Source organism: Neoarius graeffei, chromosome 7, assembly GCF_027579695.1.
Source record: "Neoarius graeffei isolate fNeoGra1 chromosome 7, fNeoGra1.pri, whole genome shotgun sequence".
NCBI classification, from domain to species: domain Eukaryota; kingdom Metazoa; phylum Chordata; class Actinopteri; order Siluriformes; family Ariidae; genus Neoarius; species Neoarius graeffei.
Genome location: NC_083575.1, coordinates 20,268,596 through 20,290,316, shown reverse-complemented (window position 1 = coordinate 20,290,316; position 21,721 = coordinate 20,268,596). Strand labels below are relative to the sequence as shown.

General features: G+C 41.8%; 1 protein-coding gene across 4 annotated transcripts in view; it reads right to left on the bottom strand.

Moving 5' to 3' along the window:
• Positions 1–4,311: 4,311 nt before the first annotated feature.
• LOC132889158 (arginyl-tRNA--protein transferase 1) overlaps positions 4,312–21,721 on the bottom strand; it is a 220,363-nt gene continuing 202,953 nt past the window's right edge. For all 4 annotated transcript variants that reach the window (XM_060925390.1, XM_060925389.1, XM_060925388.1 and 1 more), the window contains exon 12: positions 4,312–5,242. In XM_060925390.1, coding sequence (XP_060781373.1) covers positions 5,064–5,242 — 179 coding nt within the window. In that variant the 3' untranslated portion in view covers positions 4,312–5,063. The remainder of the gene's footprint in view (positions 5,243–21,721) is intronic.

Genomic DNA, 21,721 nt, shown 5'->3' with positions numbered 1-21,721 from the left:
GCGACGTAATGGCGTATACAACGACGTAACTGATGTATACAGCGACGTAATGACGTGTCTTCCTTTAGCACTGCAAGCTATGGAAAAGCAAACTGGTTCTCAGCTGGCTCGCAAGTTGAACGAGTTGTGAACCAGCACTGGCCTCGAACCAGCCCTGGAACTGATTTGGTGGAAAAGGGGTAATAGACAACCATTCACACTCACTTTAGAGCCACCAATTAGCCTAACCTGCATGCCTTTGGACTGTGAGGGAAACTGGAGCACCTGGAGGAAACCCACGCGGACAACACGCAAACTCCACACAGAAAGGCCCTCGCCGGCCACTGAGATCGAACCCAGGACCTTCTTGCTGTGAGGCGACAGCGCTAACCACTACACCACCATGCCGCCCTCTAACATAACTCTGTAATATAAAGTTAAACAATACTGAGTGTGTTGAAAGGATATTTATTATGAGCATCGACTTTATAATTACAGCAGCAGTTCTACAGTATCCAGGTGAGATTATGCACTGAAGAATGGGTGCAATTTTATTCAGCTTTGTTTGCTGCACAACAAACATATCCTTAATGTATCCCTGCCGGTAGCTGCATTTGAAAATTTGCATTCTTGTTATATTCAGTATTCTATTCACCAGGTCTTTTTTTTTTTCCCTTTGAAACCCTTATCCATTTTCTGTTGTACAGCCGACATAAAGCAAATACACACACAGCATTTTTTGGCTTGTATTCTACACAGACAAATTGCTTGGCTGCTCTGATTTGGAGCACATTACAGTAATTGTTTTGGGGTAAGTGACAGAGAGAGTAGGTCATCTGTATGCTGACTGAAATGGAGGAGGAGGGGGGTGTTTTTACATGCTAAACCTCTCCAGGCTGCTGGCACAAAGCAACACTGCCAGAAGAGAGCGAGACTAACCCATGATGACAGGAGCTACAGGGGAGCAGTGTAGCGCCAGCCTCAGTCAACCCAACACTGGCACAGACATAGAAAGAAAAAGAGTAAGAAATTGCTTTTATTTGATCAGTAGGACCAATGAGGCAGTTGGCTGGTTTGGACAAAGGCTACACTACAGAGTAATAAAATCTGTGTCAGGTTCAATATGATGAAAAAGAATATTTGGGAGCACTTCGGAGAGATCAATCTGATTGAATTTTCAGTAACCGTCTCAAACATCATATTTTGTTGGTGTTATTCATGGCAGATTAAACCGTGAAGGCTGAGACAATACCGCGACCTTTAACTCCTTGATAATTGCTTTCTTTTTGTTTAAAGCTACTTTGATGACCACTGAACACACAAGAAAACAAACGGTTTCGAGAGATTTCTGAATTTCTTCCCCCCTGCCATTTTTATCTGGCTCATTCAGAGGAATTCTTTGGTACAAGTGACATCAGAATGATTCATCTGCTTACATCAGCACACCTTTTAACCTAATCACAGAAACTGAAGTGACTTGCTCTCTCAGTCTATTTGCATCGGAGTGAGCAAAACTGCATCTGATATATATATATTTTTTTTAACCATTGTATAACTTGGTGTTTTCATATTTCAGTGGTAATGGCAAGTAGTTCCACAGTCTGTTTTTATTTATATAACAGGACTAGGATTGAGAATTATAATCTACCCTGTATTGCAAAGTGCATTTTAATAACTTAATAATACTTATCATTTAGAAGTGGGCACACTGAATAAAGACAATGTTTTTCACATTTGTGTAATAAAATCTCAGTGTTAAAAAAGAAAAAAAAGGAAAAAAGAAACAAACAAAACAGAACAACAAATTTAATCTGATCTTGCCAAGCTTCACTGGTAAAACTCATAAATAAGCCACATGTTCAAATGCAGTTAAATGAGAAGACAGAAAATCTCATTTTATACTATCACAATGGCTTAATTTCCTTTGGGATGAATAACGTATCTATCCATGTATTTTATTAAACCAGGCAGAATATACAACCCCAATTCCAAAAAGGTTGGGACGCTATGTAAACTGTAAATAAAAACAATGTGATAATTTGCAAATCAGAGAAACCCTATATTTCATTGAAAATAGTACAAAATCAACACATCAAATTGTTGAAACTGAGAAATTTTATTGTTTTTTGAAAATATATGATCAGCCCTGTGATGACCTGACGACTTGTCCAGGGTGTACCCCGCCTCTCGCCCATAATCAGCTGGGATAGGCTCCAGCTTGCCTGCAACCCTGTAGAACAGGATAAGCAGCTGTAGATAATGGATGGATGGAAAATATATGATCATTTTGAATTTGATGTCAGCAACACATTTCAGAAAAGTTGGGACAAGGGCATGTTTACTACTGTGTTGCATCACCTCTACTTTTAACAACAGTCTGTACACGTTTGGGAACTGAGGAGACCAATTGCTGTAGTTTTGAAAGAGAAATGTTGTCCCATTCTTGCCTGATATACAATTTCAGTTGCTCAACAGTTCGGCGTCTCCTTTGTCATATTTTGCGCTTCATAATGCACCACGTTTTAAATGGGAGACAGGTCTGGACTGCAGGCAGGCCAGTTTAGCGCCCGGACTCTTTTACTACAGAGCCATGCAGTTTTAATATGTGCAGAAAGTGGTTTGGCATTGTCTTGCTGAAAGAAGGAAGGCCTTCCCTGAAAAAGATTTTGTCTGGATGGCAGCATATTGCTCTGAAACATGTATATATCATTCATCATTAATGATGCCTTCCCAGATGTACAAGCTACCCATGTCCTGTGCACTAATGCACCCTCATACCATCACAGATGCTGGCTTTTGAACTGTGCACTGATAACAAGCCGGATGGTCCCTCTCCTCTTTAGCCTGGAGGACGTGGTGTACATGATTTCTAAAAAGAATTTCTACTTTTGATTCGTCAGACCTCAGTCCATCATAAAAGAGCTCAGGCCCAGAGAAGGTGGCGGTGTTTCTGGATATTGTTTATACTGTATCTTTAACTTGCGTTTGTGGATGCAGTAATGAACTGTTTTCACAGACGATGGTTTTCTGAAGTGTTCCTGAGCCCATACAGTGATTTCCACTACAGACACGTGTCTGCTTTTAATGCAGTGTCACCTGAGGGCCTGAAGATCACAGGCATCCAATGTCAGTTTTCAGCCTTGTCTCTTGCATACAGAGATTTCTCCAGATTCTCTGAATCTTTTAATGATATTATGTACCATAGATGATGTGATCCCTAAGTTCTTTGCAATTTTACATTGAGGAACGTTATTCTTAAATTGTTGCACTGCTTGCCCACGCAGTCTTTCACAGAACAGTGAACCCCTCCCCATCTGTACTTCTGAGAGACTTCACCTCTCTGGGATGCTCTTTTTATACCCAATCATGTTACTGACCTGCTGCCTATTAACCAAATTAGGTTGGGTTTTTTTTTGCATTACACAACTTTTTCAGTATTTTGTTGCCCATCCCAACATTTCTGAAACGCATTGCTGACATCAAATTCAAAATGAGCATATTTTTTCAAAAAACAAAATTTCTTGGCTTCAACATCCATGTTGTCTTTGTACCATTTTCAATGAAATATAGGGTTTCCATGATTTGAAAATTATCACATTCTGTTTTTGTTTTACACAGTGCCCCAACTTTTTTAGAACTGGAGCTGTATATTTTCACTGCTTCTGAAAATTGCATTACCATGCCCTGTTTGTTAATCTGAGAAAGGTTAGAAGTAATTTTTTTAAAAATCTGTAAGCGGAAGTAGTATGTATTCAGACACTGCCACATATAGGATTTTTATAGCTTTGTCATAATTAAGGTGTACTTAGAGATATATTTCTCGAAACTAATTTAACATTTGAAACCATGTTGAAGCTTTAAAACAACTCGAAATGTAGCACTAGATGAGAACAATTTAATGACTAATTTACTAGAAAAGCTCACTACCACCTCCACTCAGTGCTCGAACAGCTCATTTCCCAGCAGATATAATTTGCAGAGCCAAACTAGCTAAGGTCAGGAAGAATAAAAGCTCCCTGCGCTATTGTGATGGAAAGGTTACGAGAACATTAGTTTGTTTGGGTTTCCACCAAGGCCACCCACCCTCAGCCTGAATCTCAACCACAGTTTAACGAGGGTTCGCGTCAGCAGGTGAGCGCTGGAGCTCAGCCCAGGCCTACTGGCATTCCCGCCTTACGTGACCGACCGACACCAACCTGACCCAAATACAAACAGACCCACCACACTGTAATGCTTCGCTGTGTAGGAAAATCTTTATCACTAATCAGTAGAGTTATTTCTTGCTTGCATCTTACATATCCTGTTGCAGTTGACAGAAAAAAAGAACAAAAACAAGCATAATGATTTTATTCATGTGTTTGAAGTGCAATAGAATGCAAAATAACTCATATAACTTCCATGTTACACGTATGGACAGGGTATAGTTGCTTCATCGTATGTTATTGATGTTGTACAATTCTCTTCTCGAGAGCTTACAGATCTTTAAAACTGGGACATTATATCCTCATCTCTGATATCAGTCCGCCAGTATGGCACACGGGACATTGACTTACTTTTAGTATTACTGTACATACGGCACCTTATGTAATCATTCTAGCAGTTCAGGAGGGGGGAAAAACAAAAACAACCCTTCTTCCTTCATACATCAGTTTTTTGCCTCTTTGGTAGCTCAAGTCTTTACTTGTACCTTGCTTTGGTAAAAATCTGAATGAATGCAGACTAGTTAAGCACACTTAAACACAGCACAGCCTCATTTCTCATTTAAATCAATAAAAACAAACCCTACAATAAAACAATTCTACATCTTGAGTTCTGTATTGATGTGAGGTTGATTACACGACTATAGTTTGTGAACATATTGCAACCACTTGCGAACAAGTGGGATATGCAGAAGTTTTATAGCAATACAATTCCTCCTACATGCACTGAACAAAACGAAGCTTTAAGACAGATGACACACGCTGGAAGAAAAGTATTTAGACACAGGATGGCAAATAAAAGGCAAAAGAAACTGAGCATTAAACTAACAGTTGTACATTAGACAGAATGCAGACACTTGGGATTGAGCTGAAGACGAGAACGAGTTAAGATCGGTAGAGGAGAATCTTCTCCGCACACGTCTGGCCCACCAGGCTTGCATACTGCTTCACCTCTTCCTCATCGCTGAAGCCTTTCCTTTTTCGTGAGTAGGTAGCGTAAGGCATAACCGTCCTCTTGTGCAGCACCAAAACCCGGCCCAAGTCTTTAAGTGCACAAGCATCACCTACACACACAGACACAGGCAAAAAGATTCAAATGCAATCAGGTACAATTTCACTACATGTACAGAAGTGACAGAGCGAAAGGATTTTCCTCAAAAATTCAGCATCTTGGAAAACTGATTAGGTCCTGCTCTCTGAATATGAACTTCATCGCGGAGGGATTTTCTAAACAAATCCTGGAGATATTCTGAACATTTGTATGTCATTTCTATGTCATGTCACGTCTGATTACTTCAGCAAAATCCAAGCATGGAGATACTTTTAAGATATTACACATAAGACAAAACGTTATATTACATGGCATTTAGCAGGTGCTCTTATCCAGAGCGACGTACAACGAGTGCAAAAGTCAGGTACATGAAGTGCTGAACTTCTAGACAAGAAAGTTCTAGTGCCAACTGAACAAGTGACGGCAATACCGAGTGTAATATGCTGTTGAAATACCAATACTCAACCAGCCAAGGAAACAAACCAGCCATATAAAAGTATAACTAAATAGAGAACTAAAAACAGCTAACCCCAGGCTAGACCATACACAGCCTGGGTTGGTCTAGACCAAAACACAGTTGCACAGTGGACAGGGAAGAAGGGGAGAGGAGCAGCCTGAAGAGGCGAGTCTTCAATCTGTGCTTGAAGGTGGTCAGGAAGTCAGCAGTTCTGACCTCAATGGGAAGGTCATTCCACCAACGGGGAGTCAGGACAGACAACAGTCGTGAGCAGATTGGGCACAAGCGGAGAGTAGGAGGGACCAGGCGACCGGTAGTAGCGGAGCAGAGGGATCTGGCTGGCGAATAGGGGTGGATCAGACTCTGAAGGTACGCTGGCCCTAACCCTTTGAGAGCCTGGTAAGCTAGCACCAATGTCTTAAATTTGATGTGAGCTGTGATGCGTAGCCAGTGCAGTTCGGCAAGCAGAGGGGTGACATGGGAAGAACGAGGGAGGTTGTAGACCAGGTGAGCTGCAGCATTCTGGATGAGTTGCAGGGGTCTGATGGCAGATGCTGGACGGCCAGCAAAGAAAGAGCTGCAGTAGTCCAAGCAGGAGAGGATCAGCGTTTGGACCAAGATATTGATCTTTCGGGGTTTTTTGGGGGCCATAGTATACATATATACACCATATGGACAAAGGTTTGTGGACACCTTGACCGTCACCCCCATTGTGCTTGTTGAACAGTCCATTCCAGATTTAGTTCCCCTTTCCTGTTATAATATCCTCCACTCTTCTGGGAAGGCTTTCTACTAGATGTTGGAGTATGGCTGTGGGAATTTGTGCTCATTCAGCTACAAGAATGTTGTAGCATTACAATTTCCCTTCACTGGAATTAACAGGTTTGGCCCAAACCTGTTCCAGCATGACAATGCCCATGTGCACCATAGCATGGTTTGCCAGTGTTGGAGTGGAAGAACTTGAGTGTCCTGCACAGAACCTTGACATCAACCCCACTGAACACCTTTGGGATGAACTGGCTGTTCCCTGGACCTCCTCACCCAATATCAGTGTCTGATCTCAATAATGCTACAAAGACATTCTCGACAACACTATGGCAACACTTTCGGAAGGACCTACAGTGTACAGTACACGGGGAAGCCATGGCCTAATGGTTAGAGAAACTGCTTTGGGACCAAAAGGTTGCTGGTTCGATTCCCTGGACCAGCAGGAATGTCTGAAGTGCCCTCGAATAAGGCGCCTAACCCCCAACTGCTGCTCTGGGTATGTTGTATGTCACTCTGGATAAGAGTGCCTGCTAAATGCCTGTAATGTAATGTAATGTAAACTTATGTAACTGACAGGTGTTTCTTGTTGCCAAGGTGTGCCCTGCTAGATTGACTGTTTAAATAATGAATAGCTCTGAATGTCTATTACTGGTTTGAGGCCTGGGTGTTACAAAAGGATAAACCAACATGAGGACCAGAGAGCTGTCTACAGGAGAAAAGCAACACATTTTAAGATGATAAAAGATGGAAAATTGGTCATAGACATTGCACAAGCACTGGGCATCACCAATACAACAGTTTGGAATGTTTTGTAAAGAAAAACTACTGGTGTACAAACAACCAGGCATAAGACCTCTCATTAAATGTGTATAGAGATGTTGCAAACACAAAGCTTAGAAATGAGCATCAGAGACCAGTGGTGTCTCTGAAGAGTGTTTGGAGTTAGCTTGTGCTGCTAATCCATGAATAGCTGCCACAAAGCCTGGCATGTAACGTGTATATTAAACATCTAATTTTCACATGGATTAGTGTGAAATTATTATTATTTAATATATATAATAACTAATTATTTTAGTGAAATTATTTAATGTGTTTAACTAGTTAAAAGAAGATACATATGCATATGGCAGGCTTCTAGTACTCGAGTCCAGGACTCGTGTCCTGATTTTAAGGACTTGTGACTTGACTTGGACTCGTAAATTGGAGACGAGGACTCGGATTTTTTTCTTTATTTTTTGTAACATGCCATAAGATATTTATATCTACATTAAATTTTATACTAATTTTGTGCAAGAGAATGCACATTCACCTGTTCATACGTCATGTTCAGGAACAAACTAACGTTAATGGTGCTAAAATGCCTGGAGAGAAGCCCCGAGGATCGTCCGCTTTGCTTATACAGACTTCTCAAGCGGGGGGGAAAGCACTGCTGTCTGTTCCATATGTAGAAGAACTATCGAGGAGACGACAGGGACAATCTCGAACTTCAATCATCATTTGGCAAGACTCCACCCAGAGAAGGAAGTGACACGCTATGGTCATTGCTCTGTTGATAGCGGGGCTTGCTGAGTGATGAACTAGCTAGTGTCAACCCTCTCTCATGTTATTTGCCCTAATGATAGTGGGCGGGGCTTGCTGAGCAATGAACAAGCTTTTTATCTGTAGCCTGTTAACTAAAATGGGGCAGTCGAGCAGTAACGTTAGTCCAACACAGTAGCAGAGACAGTTTCACATAAAGGCAGCAACAGCCACCGTCAAACGGTGCGGGTGGAGTCTTTGTTCTCGGACTCAACTTGGACTCAAATTTTTCTTTAATGACTCGGACTTGAAAACTGGGGACTCAAAACTGGAATCGGACTCTACGTTTAGTGACTCGACTACAACACTGGCATATGCTCCACATGCACAAGAGACAAATAAGAGTTCAAAAACAACAAGTAGCCTTCCTAAAACGTATCAGCAGTAATGGGAGTGAACTGAAAGACTAGAAGAAGTGCATTAATATTCCCCTCCACCAACAGCAAGCAGTCAGCTGACAAATGGCACCATTTCAGCATGGAATTAACCCAAATATGGCAAATGTACAAAAAAAATCCTTTGTGCAACATCCAAATACAAACCGATTTCCATGCGAGTCCTGAGCACAGCACTGAGCAAACGGAAAGAAAGCAGAAACGAGCTGAAGCCTTCAGTAGTACAGCGACAGATGAGCCAAGTGGAGCGTTATGATTGTTATTAATAGATAAACTGAATCATCAGCACCACCACCCGTGAGTCTTCTCCGAGTCTGTGCTGCAGTCATCTGGAGGCCAGCTGAAAAAGTCCAGGGGGTGGATTTGGGGTACTGGGGGGGATGTGGGTGCAAATTAGGCCCCATCATCTTGCACATATGGAGAGTACAGTTCAATCTGCAGCACATTCCTCAAACATTCCCATCAAAGTCCTGTCAAAAGCCCACAGCCACTCTTGGGAATTACCGGCTCAGAAAGAAAGAGCGAGAGGGAAAGGGGAAAAAAAAGAGGAAAAGGGGGAAAAAAAAAGGTAGGGATATGGTAAGGGGGGGGGGGGGGGGGGACAACATTTTATGGTTGTATGGATCAGAATATCAAGATCAATGTCTATCCTAATGAGTGACACACGGAGGGAATAGAGTATAAATATTAAAGATGATAGGATACAGAGTACAAAGCAATACGCCATGAGAAAGAAAGACCGACTGAAATAGAGAAAGAGAAAATGGAAAAAGACAGATCACAACAAGAAAGAGAATAAGAAAAAAGAATGAATGAAAATGAAGAGTGATAGAGAATGAAAAAACAAGATCATGAAAGAAAAATAATAAAGAAAGAATAAGAACAAAAGAATCAGAGAAAGAATGAGACACACAATGGGGAAAAAAGAGAAAGGAGTGTGACAAAAAAGAGACAAAAGGAAAAAGAATAAGAGGCAGTGAGAATGAAAATGAGAAAGATAGAGAGAAAAAGAGTGAGAGAAAGAATAAGAGATCATGAAAGAGATGGATGGAAATAATGAGAAAGAAAGAAAATACAGACAGAGAGAGAACGAAACCAAGCGTATAAAGTGAGCGAGAGACAGAAAATGGAGAAACCGAGATAACAGCAAAAAAAGAACGAGATTGAAGGAAAGAAAGAACGAACAAAGGAAAGAAAGCAAATAAGAGAAAGACAATGAGTGAGAGGAGAGACAGAGGATGAGTGAAAGAATAAGAGATCATGAGAGACAGATGGAAAGAAAGAAAGAAAGAAAGAAAGAAAGAAAGAAAGAAAGAAAGAAAGAAAGAAAGAAAGAAAGAAAGAAAGAAAGAAAGAGAACAAAAAAGAAGGAAAAAAGAGGAAAAGAAAGGCAGTGAGAGAGAATGAAAATGAGAGAGTGAATGAGAGATCATGAAAAAGACCGAGATGGAAAAAGAAAGAAAGACAAAGAAAGATGGAGAAATGAGAGTGAGAGAAAGAAGGAGAGAAAACTTTTTAAATGAAAAATTTTCTACCAATGAAGCAAAAAGGTGCTAGAGAGAGAGAGAGAGAGAGACAGACAGACAGAGGGAGGGAGACAGACAGAGCATGAGAAAGGGGGGGGGGAGAGAGACAGAGAGAGAGAGAGACAGACAGACAGAGGGAGGGAGACAGAGAGGGAGAGAGACAGAGACAGACAGACAGACAGACAGAGAGAGAGAGAGAGAGACAGAGGGGGACAGAGAGAGACAGACAGAGCAGGAGAGAGACAGTGTGAGAAAGGGGGGAGACAGACAGGGGGACAGAGACAGAGAGAGACAGAGAGAGACAGACAGAGGGGGACAGAGAGAGACAGACAGACAGAGGGAGGGGGACAGAGAGAGGGAGAGAGACAGAAACAGACAGAGAGAGAGAGAGAGACAGAGGGGGACAGAGAGAGAGACAGACAGACAGAGGGAGAGAGACAGAGCGTGAGAAAGGGGGGAGACAGACGGGGGGAGACAGACAGAGAGAGAGAGACAGAGAGAGAGACCGACTGAGAGGGGGGGGTTAAACCACTTTGCGGAGACAGTCAGTCAGTAAGAGTTGGCAGTGTGTGTGTGTCAGTGTTTGAACAGAATGATGAGAAATGAGCACCAGGAGAAAGTGTGAGGAAGTGAAGATGTACACGCAGTAACTGAGACACTCATTGGTGGATATTCTTTCATACTGAGCACATAAACCCCAGAACTCCCCCAGCAAACCTAAACACTGTGCGGTTTATTATTCTCATGCAAAAAGTTGGGGGGGGGGGGGACAAGCAATAGAAAGGTCCTGGAAAACCCCTGAGGCCCTCTCTCTCTCCTTTTTCAACGTGTTTGGCAGAAACGAGCTTTTATTCCTCTGGAAAGAATTTCTTTTGGTTCATGTTTTGTTTAAAGGATCTTCATCAGGCCTTCAAACTTTTCCATGTACACACTTGATTATGCATATTAAATTAGCCTCAAAATAAAATGCAATTAAATAAAATGTGATCGGACATCCTTTGGGAATAAACAAGCTGCATAAGGTCCATAAAAGGATCATCTCTGGCTCAGAAGTGAAACCCTGAGCTTTAGCGTTTCTCTCATGGAGTACATGACGCTTATAAACAGACGAAAAAAAAGAAAGATCAGCGAACCAGTGAAACATGGCTAAGGCTATAAGCCCCGAATAGCACAAGTCATTGATGGGGGGGGAAAAATTGCTTGAAAACGATGAGATGTCAAACTGTGAGAGTAAACAGGGCAGCGAGACGGCTTTTAGCTCCATAATTAAGCATGCCAATAACACTGAGCAGAGCTGTCAAGGGTGTCAGGGGCTCTCTCTTTTGAACAATCCAAACATCCGCTGCGCATATAAACACCCCTCTTTCCTGCTCAATCCATCCTTTTATTCATTTACAGCTCCTTCTGAGGGGCAGCAGGCTCTCTCAGTCAGCCGCACTGGAGGGTCACTGCACGACTGGAGGTCAGAGGTCAAAGGGAATGACAAGGAAGACTTTCTCTGGGTGGGGCCTGACTGCAGGGTTTCAGAAACTCCATCACGAAATTACATCAACGGAAAACTGGAGAGAGAACACCACAAGGACACGGTGTTCTGCTGGGTCTCTATTAAACCTGTCAGTCATTCAGAAACTATTAGAAATCATATTCAGACTTTTTTTTTTTAAATTAATCTAATCTGGTTTTATTGGAATATCTGCAGACACCATGCAAAGTGAAATGACAGCAGAGCCGCACTGATTAAAAACACACACACACTGGACCTCATTTATCAATCTTTTTGTAAAGTTGTGCAATCCTTTCTTTGCAGTCGCGTGCACATGTTGACACTCGTAACATGCGATGTGCGTTCCTGAAACAGCTCGTTCGCATGTAGTGACACCCACAAAACTCCATAAAAGTTCGAGTGCGCAGACAGCTGAGCACGAAATGATGCAAAACAATGGAGTGTCATGGTTGAAAGGCAGAAACGGAAGTTATTTTGACTCACTTCTATCCCAATGAGATATTTAAATAATATTGGCTGGCATTGAGTGGTCCATCAGATATATTCCATTCAGCTAGCATGATACTGAACAAGTTGAAGACAAGTAGCTGAATGGAATACATCTGACAGACCACAAAAAAAAAGCCAGCCAGTATTATTATTATTCTACATACACAATCTCTAACAAGCTAGCTTACCCGCAACTCGGTGCTGTTAGCGTGGCAGTCCAGTTACCTTCCAGCCGGCATAGTTTTAGCAAAGGCCAACGTTAGTGCAGTCAAGCCAAATATTATTTTCTTCCCTGTGTAATTTACTTAGTTACTTTTATAATCAACATCTACACACAACGGCGCGACCTGGCAGCCAAAAGTCTCTCTAAACCTTCTGTTTTTAACGAAGCAAACCTGGCAGCCAGGTTTGTTTACGAATTGTCACAGTCGCTCACTAACATGGAAGTTTTACGACTCTGACATGCGACGTCATGTTGTCTTGACAACGTGCAATATTGTAACAATATTGCACGCTCATTCTCCATTGGGTAGAGTGACATAATACACTGAGGATAAGCGATATGCTATCAATAATCCCACTAGAAGGGAACAGAATACATGGTTTTATTCCGTGGAAAAAGCGGCCTGCGTGTATAATAATTAATATCGCTCTACCCAAGGGAGAATGAGCGTTGAATATGGTTTACGATATTGCATGACAGCATGACGTCACGTGTCGGAGACGTAAAACTTCCACGCTAGCGAGCGACTGTGACAATTTGTAAACGAACATGGCCGTTTGCCTTGTCAAATACGGAAGATTTTGAGAGAATTTTGAAAGACATAGACGCGCTGAACACCCGAAAGGAACGTGTATGGATAATTATAACTTTGACTGGCTTTTTCCTGTGGTATATCAGATGTATTCCATTCAGCTACTCATCTTTGACTCGTTCAATATCATGCTCGCTGAATGGAATATATACGAGATACCACTCAAAGCCATTAGTAGTAGTAGTAGTATACTACTACTCATCTCATATCATCTGTAGCCGCTTTATCCTGTTCTACAGGGTCGCAGGCGAGCTGGAGCCTATCCCAGCTGACTACGGGCGAAAGGCGGGGTACACCCTGGACAAGTCGCCAGGTCATCACAGGGCTGACACACAGACACAGACAACCATTCACACTCACATTCACACCTACGGTCAATTTAGAGTCACCAGTTAACCTAACCTGCATGTCTTTGGACTGTGGGGGAAACCGGAGCACCCGGAGGAAACCCACGCGGACACGGGGAGAACATGCAAACTCCGCACAGAAAGGCCCTCGCCGGCCACGGGGCTCGAACCCGGACCTTCTTGCTGTGAGGCGACAGCGCTAACCACTACACCACCGTGCCACCTCTATTACTACTACTAATAATAATAATAAGAAGAAGAAGAAACAACAACAAGTGCCAAGTCTTTCATCATCTCAGGCATTTGTTTACAATGGTGCACAGACAGACGGGCCAGTTTCTTCTGTCATAAGTGAAAGATTATTTTCATTTTACTTAATTCATGGGTTTGTGTTGGCTAGCCATCTTCATTTTTAAACACATTCTTTAATTACTTTAAATCTTATTACTGTAAATTACTTGTTCTCGATGGTATTTGTAGACGGGGCTCACACTGACCAGCGGTGAAACCAGCACAGTTCCTATTGCTTGCTATGGGTTCGGTCATGAAATGGTCAACACTGCTAGTGTTACAGTAGTGGTGTAGGAGCAGAATGTTAGTTCAAGTTGAACTTCATACAGCTTTCTGAGCATAATGCAATACTCAGCGTCAGTTTAGTGTCTCCTAGTTACATTTCAGGCGTTTTGACCAATCAAAGAGGTAAGATTCTTGTAGAGGCGGGACATCTGAAATGACGAAGAGGTTTTTTTGTGAAAGCAGTGTCTCCTGAACCCAAACTCAATGAGCTTTTCCGTGTCTCTCATATTGTGCGTGTTGTTATATATATATTTTTTATATAAGGCCTGTCACGATATTCGATATACCGACTTATCGTACGATAAATGAACTCTGTAAATTTTTTTTACAGCAATTTTGGCATTTACGCACTGTACATCTACATAGGGAAGTCGCCAGAGTATTGGCTTGCGCCACTGACTGAATAAAACACTGCTCTGTCAGATGCGGGGCCTCCCAGCATGCAACAGTTATCCAGCCAGAGTATCCACTGAATGGGGAAAGAGACACCACCACCATAGGCGCAGAATTAGGTATGGACGGTATGGATGTGTCCCTACCAATATTTCTGATTGAAGAGAGAGAAAAAAGAAATAAATCCCGCGTGGTACACAAATGGTTACTGTGGGTTTCCACTGGGCGAAACATCACGCAAAATTCACTCATGAATATTCGCTCTGGGGGCGTGGTCACGAAAACAGCAAGCAAATTTGGCTACCGTGTCAATTAGCAAGTGCGGTTGCAGTGCAGTGACCGGCTGCTAGCTAGCAAACTGTCCTTGAGGAATGTAACGTTAGATTAGCTCGTAAAATTAATCAGTTAACAACAGTTTGTATTCAGTGTGTAAAAACGACAACATACAAATATGACTGTTTTCTAAGTTTGTGTGGCATGTAAATAACAATCCAACTGGATACCGACAACAACTGGGGTTCATTAAGGTCACAAAGACATTATTAAATCATATCAAACTGTGCTAATGTTGGCTAATATTGCACCGAGTCTTGCTTGTGAAGTGCCTGCAAACTTTAGCAGCCCGCTAATTTGAAGTGCTTCAGTTAAGACCTGCAGAGCCCTGACCAAGTTCGTGCAACATGACACATGTAAACAACAACCTGACGGTGATGTGGACATTAAAAGGTGTCTGGGCCAAAAACAATCAGTACGTTTACATGCACGTCCAAATCGAGCTACTGTCGGTAATCGAGCAAAGGGTCCCAGCAGGGGTGCCAGAGAAATCCAATCCTACATGCACAAGTGAAATTGGGCTATTGTGCAAGGTGCATTGTGCACCCGAGCCACACGTGGCGCTACACGCCCCATCGTGTTGGTACACTTCCGGTTGTCGTCATGAAGAAGAGCTATAGTGTTGCCAGATACTGCTGACGTATTCCAGCCCAAAACATGTTAAAATCCGCTAAAATGCACTTAAAACCCCCCAATCTGGCAACACTGGCAGTTCCGTGTTCAAGCTGTTAGGCTTGCTCTAACAGACTGTATGGCTACAAACTGTCCGGCGCAGACCACTGTTTTGTAAGACAACTTATTTTGTACAATAATATTTTTCTAAAGTCTATTTTTTGCTTACAATTTAACTTATGTCTTAATAAACACACAAAAAGTTCAATTGTTTTGTTTTTATTGACATTCTTCAGATGTTGGACATATATTTGTGTGTGTATATACACACACACACACACACACACAAATACAATGACTTGTTTATGTACACAATTCACAGCTATGCAACAGCTGTACAGATGTATTTGGTGATACAGTAAGTGAGCTAAATTTTAACAGTGCAAACAATGCCACAAAAAGAAAAGATTCATGCCGTTGTCATGATTCGTTGTCATGCCGACCGAGGCTGTTGTGTTTCCCTTGTGGTCTCGTCACTCGTCACTTCCGGAAGGGGCGGTGCTGAAGCAAGTAGCTCGAATACGTAGCTCTTTAATAACTTTCTTTGCACCATACCAGAAGTTTTTGCTCTTTGTTGAATTAGTGTAATTTAGTGTTGATTTAGTGTAATTTAGTGTAATGTTGAGCTAGTGTAATTTCTTCCCTCTCTGTATCTTAATATGTGTTTTTTGTACATTTGTGTAAGCTACTTGACACTTTAATTTCCCTCTGGGGATCAATAAAGTTACTCTACTCTACTCAATAGGGTATACATGCACTAAGTAGCTCGGCAGAAATCGCATAATCTAGGTCGTGTAGCTCGATTCCGAGAAATCAAGTTCGGTTCAATTTCAGCCGAATTAAGGTGTATACATGGCATTTTGAACTTCGATTTCAGTCGAGCAACGGCAGAAATTCGATTCTCTCTATGTGCATGTAAACGCACTTAATGTCCACACCACCATCGAGTGGTTGTTGACATGTGTGTGATTTGTCTGACCACAGAACAGTTTTCAACTTTGCCACAGTCAATTTTAAATGAGCCTTGGCCCAGAGAAGACGTCTGCGCTTCTGGATCATGTTTAGATACGGCTTCTTCTTTGAACTATAGAGTTTTAGCTGGCAATGGCGGATGGCACGGTGAATTGTGTTCACAGATAATGTTCTCTGGAAATATTCCTGAGCCCATTTTGTGATTTCCAATACAGAAGCATGCCTGTATGTGATGCAGTGCCGTCTAAGGGCCCGAAGATCACGGGCACCCAGTATGGTTTTCCGGCCTTGACCCTTACGCACAGAGATTCTTCCAGATTCTCTGAATCTTTTGATGATATTATGCACTGTAGATGATGATATGTTCAAACTCTGCAATTTTACACTGTCAAACTCCTTTCTGATATTGCTCCACTATTTGTCGGCGCAGAATTAGGGGGATTGGTGATCCCCTTCCCATCTTTACTTCTGAGAGCCGCTGCCACTCCAAGATGCTCTTTTTATACCCAGTCATGTTAATGACCTATTGCCAATTGACCTAATGAGTTGCAATTTGGTCCTCCAGCTGTTCCTTTTTTGTACCTTTAACTTTTCCAGCCTCTTATTGCCCCTGTCCCAACTTTTTTGAGATGTGTTGCTGTCATGAAATTTCAAATGAGCCAATATTTGGCATGAAATTTCAAAATGTCTCACTTTCGACATTTGATATGTTGTCTATGTTCTATTGTGAATACAATATCAGTTTTTGAGATTTGTAAATTATTGCATTCCATTTTTATTTACAATTTGTACTTTGTCCCAACTTTTATTTATATATATATATATATATATATATATATATATATATATATATATAAATATAAATAAATGTGCTGTCAAAAATGTCGCGTTATTAACGCGTTAACTTGACTCAATTTTAACGGCGATAATTTTTATATCGCGAGATTAATGCTCTGTGACATGATGCCACGCCCCGCACAGCCAGAGACCTCTGCCCTCCCCCGAAGCGCCACGGTGCTCGGCTTAAGTTTTTCGTTTTCCCATCGGCGGCTCCAGCCCCACTTTGCAGTGGCTGTGACAAGACGTGTTATGCTCTGCAATAAAAAAAAAAACCATTGGTACAACCAGTGTTCGAACTATGCCGATATTTTCGGGGGGTCCCTTATTTTCCCTTGAGTCAAGCTTGCGCTTGTCTCAGAGCGCGGCTCTCCATCGCGCGCTCACTTTGGATATGCAAATGCTTCCCGTTACACACGATTGCTGTGTCAATAAACATCATTTTGCCAATATTTTAGAGACCCCCCAACATTTCCCAAATCATGTTTTCAAGGGATCTCATGTCTGTTTCAGGGGATCTCGGATCCCCCGAGTACCCCCCTAGTTCGAACGGTGAGCAAGCCCATTCACTTTTTTATGCTGATAAGAGAATTACAATGGTTTTTCATGTGACAAAAATGTGCGATTAAATTGCGATTAATCGCGAGTTAACTATGACAGTCGCGACATTAATCGCGATTAAATATTTTAATCGCTTAAGAATGTATCTTTTTTTTATTTTTCAAGAATTATTATTATAGTATTTTTCACCAACTGCTACTTCGCCAGTTTGTTTACATTCTAAGCGGAAATGATTTTGTCGGACGTTTTGTATAAAGTTTTTATTTATCGAACTTGCAAAAAATAAAAATCCAGTGAACGCGGATAGAATAAAACAGTTATTCCACTCAATCTCGTCATACATGGCTTATAGACAACTCGGTGCTACGCACCTCGTCGGCTATCAGCTCATGTACGACTTGTTTTTGTGGAATAACATATTTTATGTAATATACATGTGCGCACCCTTTCCTCATCCTCCAATCGAGAGTTACTATAAAGCAAAACTATTACTGGTATCCATTTTTCTGACTTTTTTTTTTGGTATGGATCATTAGTGCTTCACATCACATAAAACCGATACGCAACTCTGATCCATAGAATTATTATGGTCTGAGTGTTGCGTTACGCTCTGCTACTGCCGCTCCGTTTTCTCGGTGTGATCCCTGCATTAGTCCCTGACCTTGTGAACTAGTGTTTTTGATAGAAACTCCAAAGCACTTTAAGTTGCTCTGGATAAGGGGGTCTTCTAACTGCTGCAAATTTCATGCAAATTATATGTATGATTTGAAGTTGATCAAGTTGAGGTTTAATCTAGTTCATCTTCAAATGTGCAAACGCTCACTGAGTAGGATGTGAAAGTTTCCCGAAATTACGGGATCTTCCTGAGTACGAATAAATCTGTTTGTATCGGACTTATAAGACACACATGCAGATACACACAGGCAAACCAGGTTTGCTGCTGCAGAGCAAGACACTCCTCTGGGGCCGGGACATATGGTTCAAGATGATGATGATTAACAACAACTTTATTCATCACACATTTGTGAAATTCCTCTCTGCATTTAACCCATCTGAAGCAGTGAACACACACACATACCCAGAGCAGTGGGCAGCCATGCTAACAGCGCCTGGGGAGCAGTTGGGAGTTAGATGCCTCGCCCAAGGCCGTCCCATATTAACCTAGAGAGCATATAATTGGGCGATCATGAACATATCAATAACTATTCAATTAAAATGAGAATCTCTCCAAAACATTTTCCCCCACATATAGTATAATCTTAATGTCCATATCAGCTAATGTTAAAGCCGTTAGCAGGAAGACGTGCAAGTTATTCTTTTATATCGATAAGTGTTCACTAGCACGTACAGCAGGTGTGAAATAGTTAACACGGGAAAAACGGTCAGGAGTTTATTGAAACCACTGAGCTCTGTTGGTCAGGCTTTTTTTTTTTTTTCCTATGGCGCCTCCTCTGTTGCTCAATAGGACAAGGTTGCCTGACTTGACGATCTCCACATACGCTTTCAATAAACACAGCCAGACACGCAAAACACACACACACACGCAAAACACACACACACACACACACACACACACACACACACACACACAAAACCCAACCTTGCTCTGACCACAGACATACTGCAGTGCCTGTTATACCAGATACAGGATGATGTACCGTACTGACCTCACTGTGGTATGAGGTGCCTGTGGTCAGGGGTATATAATATATTTGAGAGTATGCCACTCCGCGCAGTTTGCTAACTACAAAGAGACGATAGCGCAGGCCGGGGAAAACGCTGACGTTATGTGCTAGGCCCATACGACTCATGGGCTTTAACATGAACTCTGGAGCTCGGCAATGCTGGCAACAAGTGCCACACGGACACAAATGGCACTCTGACACTTTGCTGCATTTATCCTGGACCCTCTCGAGTTTCAATTAAATCATAAACAGGCAAGGCTTGGGGTTTGACAGCAGAAAAGTGGTTAGAACAATTTCAATGCCTCCAATAATGACGCTTGCTGGTCTCCAGCTGGCAAATGTCCTCTTCCACCTCGAACAACTCCGAGAGACCGGATGGCAGGGAAATACATTAGACCATACAAGGGATTCATGCGGTCCTCGAGAGTGAGACCAGCTCTGCATCAAAAGTCTGAAATAGCTGGTGTCTTCTGGCCAAAAGCAACAGGACTGGAGGTAACGCAAGAAACCTTCACAAACACTGCAAGCAATGACTGACTTTGTCCCAGTGTTCTTATGCACTGCAACAACACATCGATGTCTAGAAAGCTCATTTTTCAAACGGTAAGGATTGCTCTCAATCCATAACGTATACGTCTACATTATATAACCTATTCTTTGGCATAAAGCAGAAAGAAATTACAGTGCGTTATTTTTCTATAACGGACTCTTTTCTCATGCAGCATCTGCCTGACGCTTGCACAAACCTGTCCAGAGTCCAGGAAGCAAACCTTCAGCAGCGTACGCCGAGCTTAATCTTAATCTGCTCTTAACTCTTGTTTTTCTCCCCAGTGTTTCATGCGAGACAAAAATAACTGTGCTGTCAGGATATCCAAGAGAGACTGCAGAAATGTAGTACCAATCAAATATAACTATGAATACGCAGACGCACAAAAACACAAGCCAAGATAAGTACAGAGATGATTCTTCAGGATTGTTTTCTTTTTTCCCCCCAGGTTCCTGCTGGTGTCTCTGAATTCTCAGTGGCAGATCTGCTTCTGTCCTGACACGACCTGCCAGGAGGGCAATGGCTCCAACTATGACCTCACCGTGTTTGCTGAATACTAGTCGCTCTCTCCATGTTTCTCGTAACCACTCTTAAGACACAGAAAACAAAGAGCTTTGTGTAGCGGCTGCTACTTAACCTCTTACACAACACTCAGTGTTGGCAAGAGGCACCGATTTAAGTGGAAATATAAACATACAACCTGTGGATGGATGTCTTTAGTAGTGCGTCTTACTGCCATTGCAGTGAAAATAATGCTAATAAGCTCATAGTCATCAAAGCACCTAATTACAGATTAGGATTTCCAAGTGTTCTTAAGGTGGATTTGTGAAAATTTGTGGAAAACAGGTCTCTTAACGGGCAGAGTGGAGTAACACTTGACTGACTTTTTTTTTTTTAAACTCATTGTTCCGCCCCATTTTCACCCATGTACACAAAGCTCTGCCCTCTAAACTTAGTGGTACAACTAGAGTTAGCATGCTAAGTAGACTGCCATGACGTCTCTTTCGAGCTTGAACGCCAAGTTTGCACATTACTGCCCTTTTTGCTGCTACGTCCGATCATTACCTTATTTTTGTATTATACTGCCTATTTTGCGCTACATTTACCTTTATTCTGTACTATACTGGGTGGTTTTTGTTTTGTTTTTTCTTTTATTTTGCACTATATTGCCTTTACTTTGCATTATTTCTTCCGCCTATTTATTTATTTGTAATTGGCATTCATGGTGGACAGCAAACTCAGAATTTCATTGTGCAAGAGGACATGTCCTTACTGTGCACATGACAAACACTTTGAACTTGAAGTTACAACTCTATAAACACGCAACTTCCCCTCATAACGATTCATAAGGATGTGAAGGGGCGGGTCTATAAAATGACTGACAAGAGGCCAATCCAAATACGTTATACAATTCGGATCAGAAGACAGATGTCCAAAGTGGTGGTTTTTTTTTTTCCTTCAGCTATGTAATTCACTTGTCCTGAGACAATGGCTTCAAATATTTTTATCTATCATTTCTACATTCAATTCGATTTTATCTGTATGGCGCTTTTAACAATGGACATTGTTACAAAGCAGCTTTACAGAAACATATAAATTCCAAACGAATTTTACATATATTAATTTATATCCCTAATGAGCAAGCCTGAGGTGATGTTGGCAAGGAAAAGCTCCCTGAGAGGACATGAGGAAGAAACCTTGAGAGTAACCAGACTCAAAAGGGAACTCATCCTCATCTGGGTGACACTGGATAGTGTGATTATCAATAAATCGCTTCTATAGCGGTGTGCTTTATAGTCAGAAATTGTAATTGTGTAACCAGGAAATTTTAACAATGGACATTGTTACAAAGCAGCTTTACAGAAATATATAAATTCCGGACGAATTTTACATATATTAATTTATATCCCTAATGAGCAAGCCTGAGGTGATATTGGCAAGGAAAAGCTCCCTGAGAGGACATGAGGAAGAAACCTTGAGAGGAACCAGACTCAAAAGGGAACTCATCCTCATCTGGGTGACACTGGATAGTGTGAT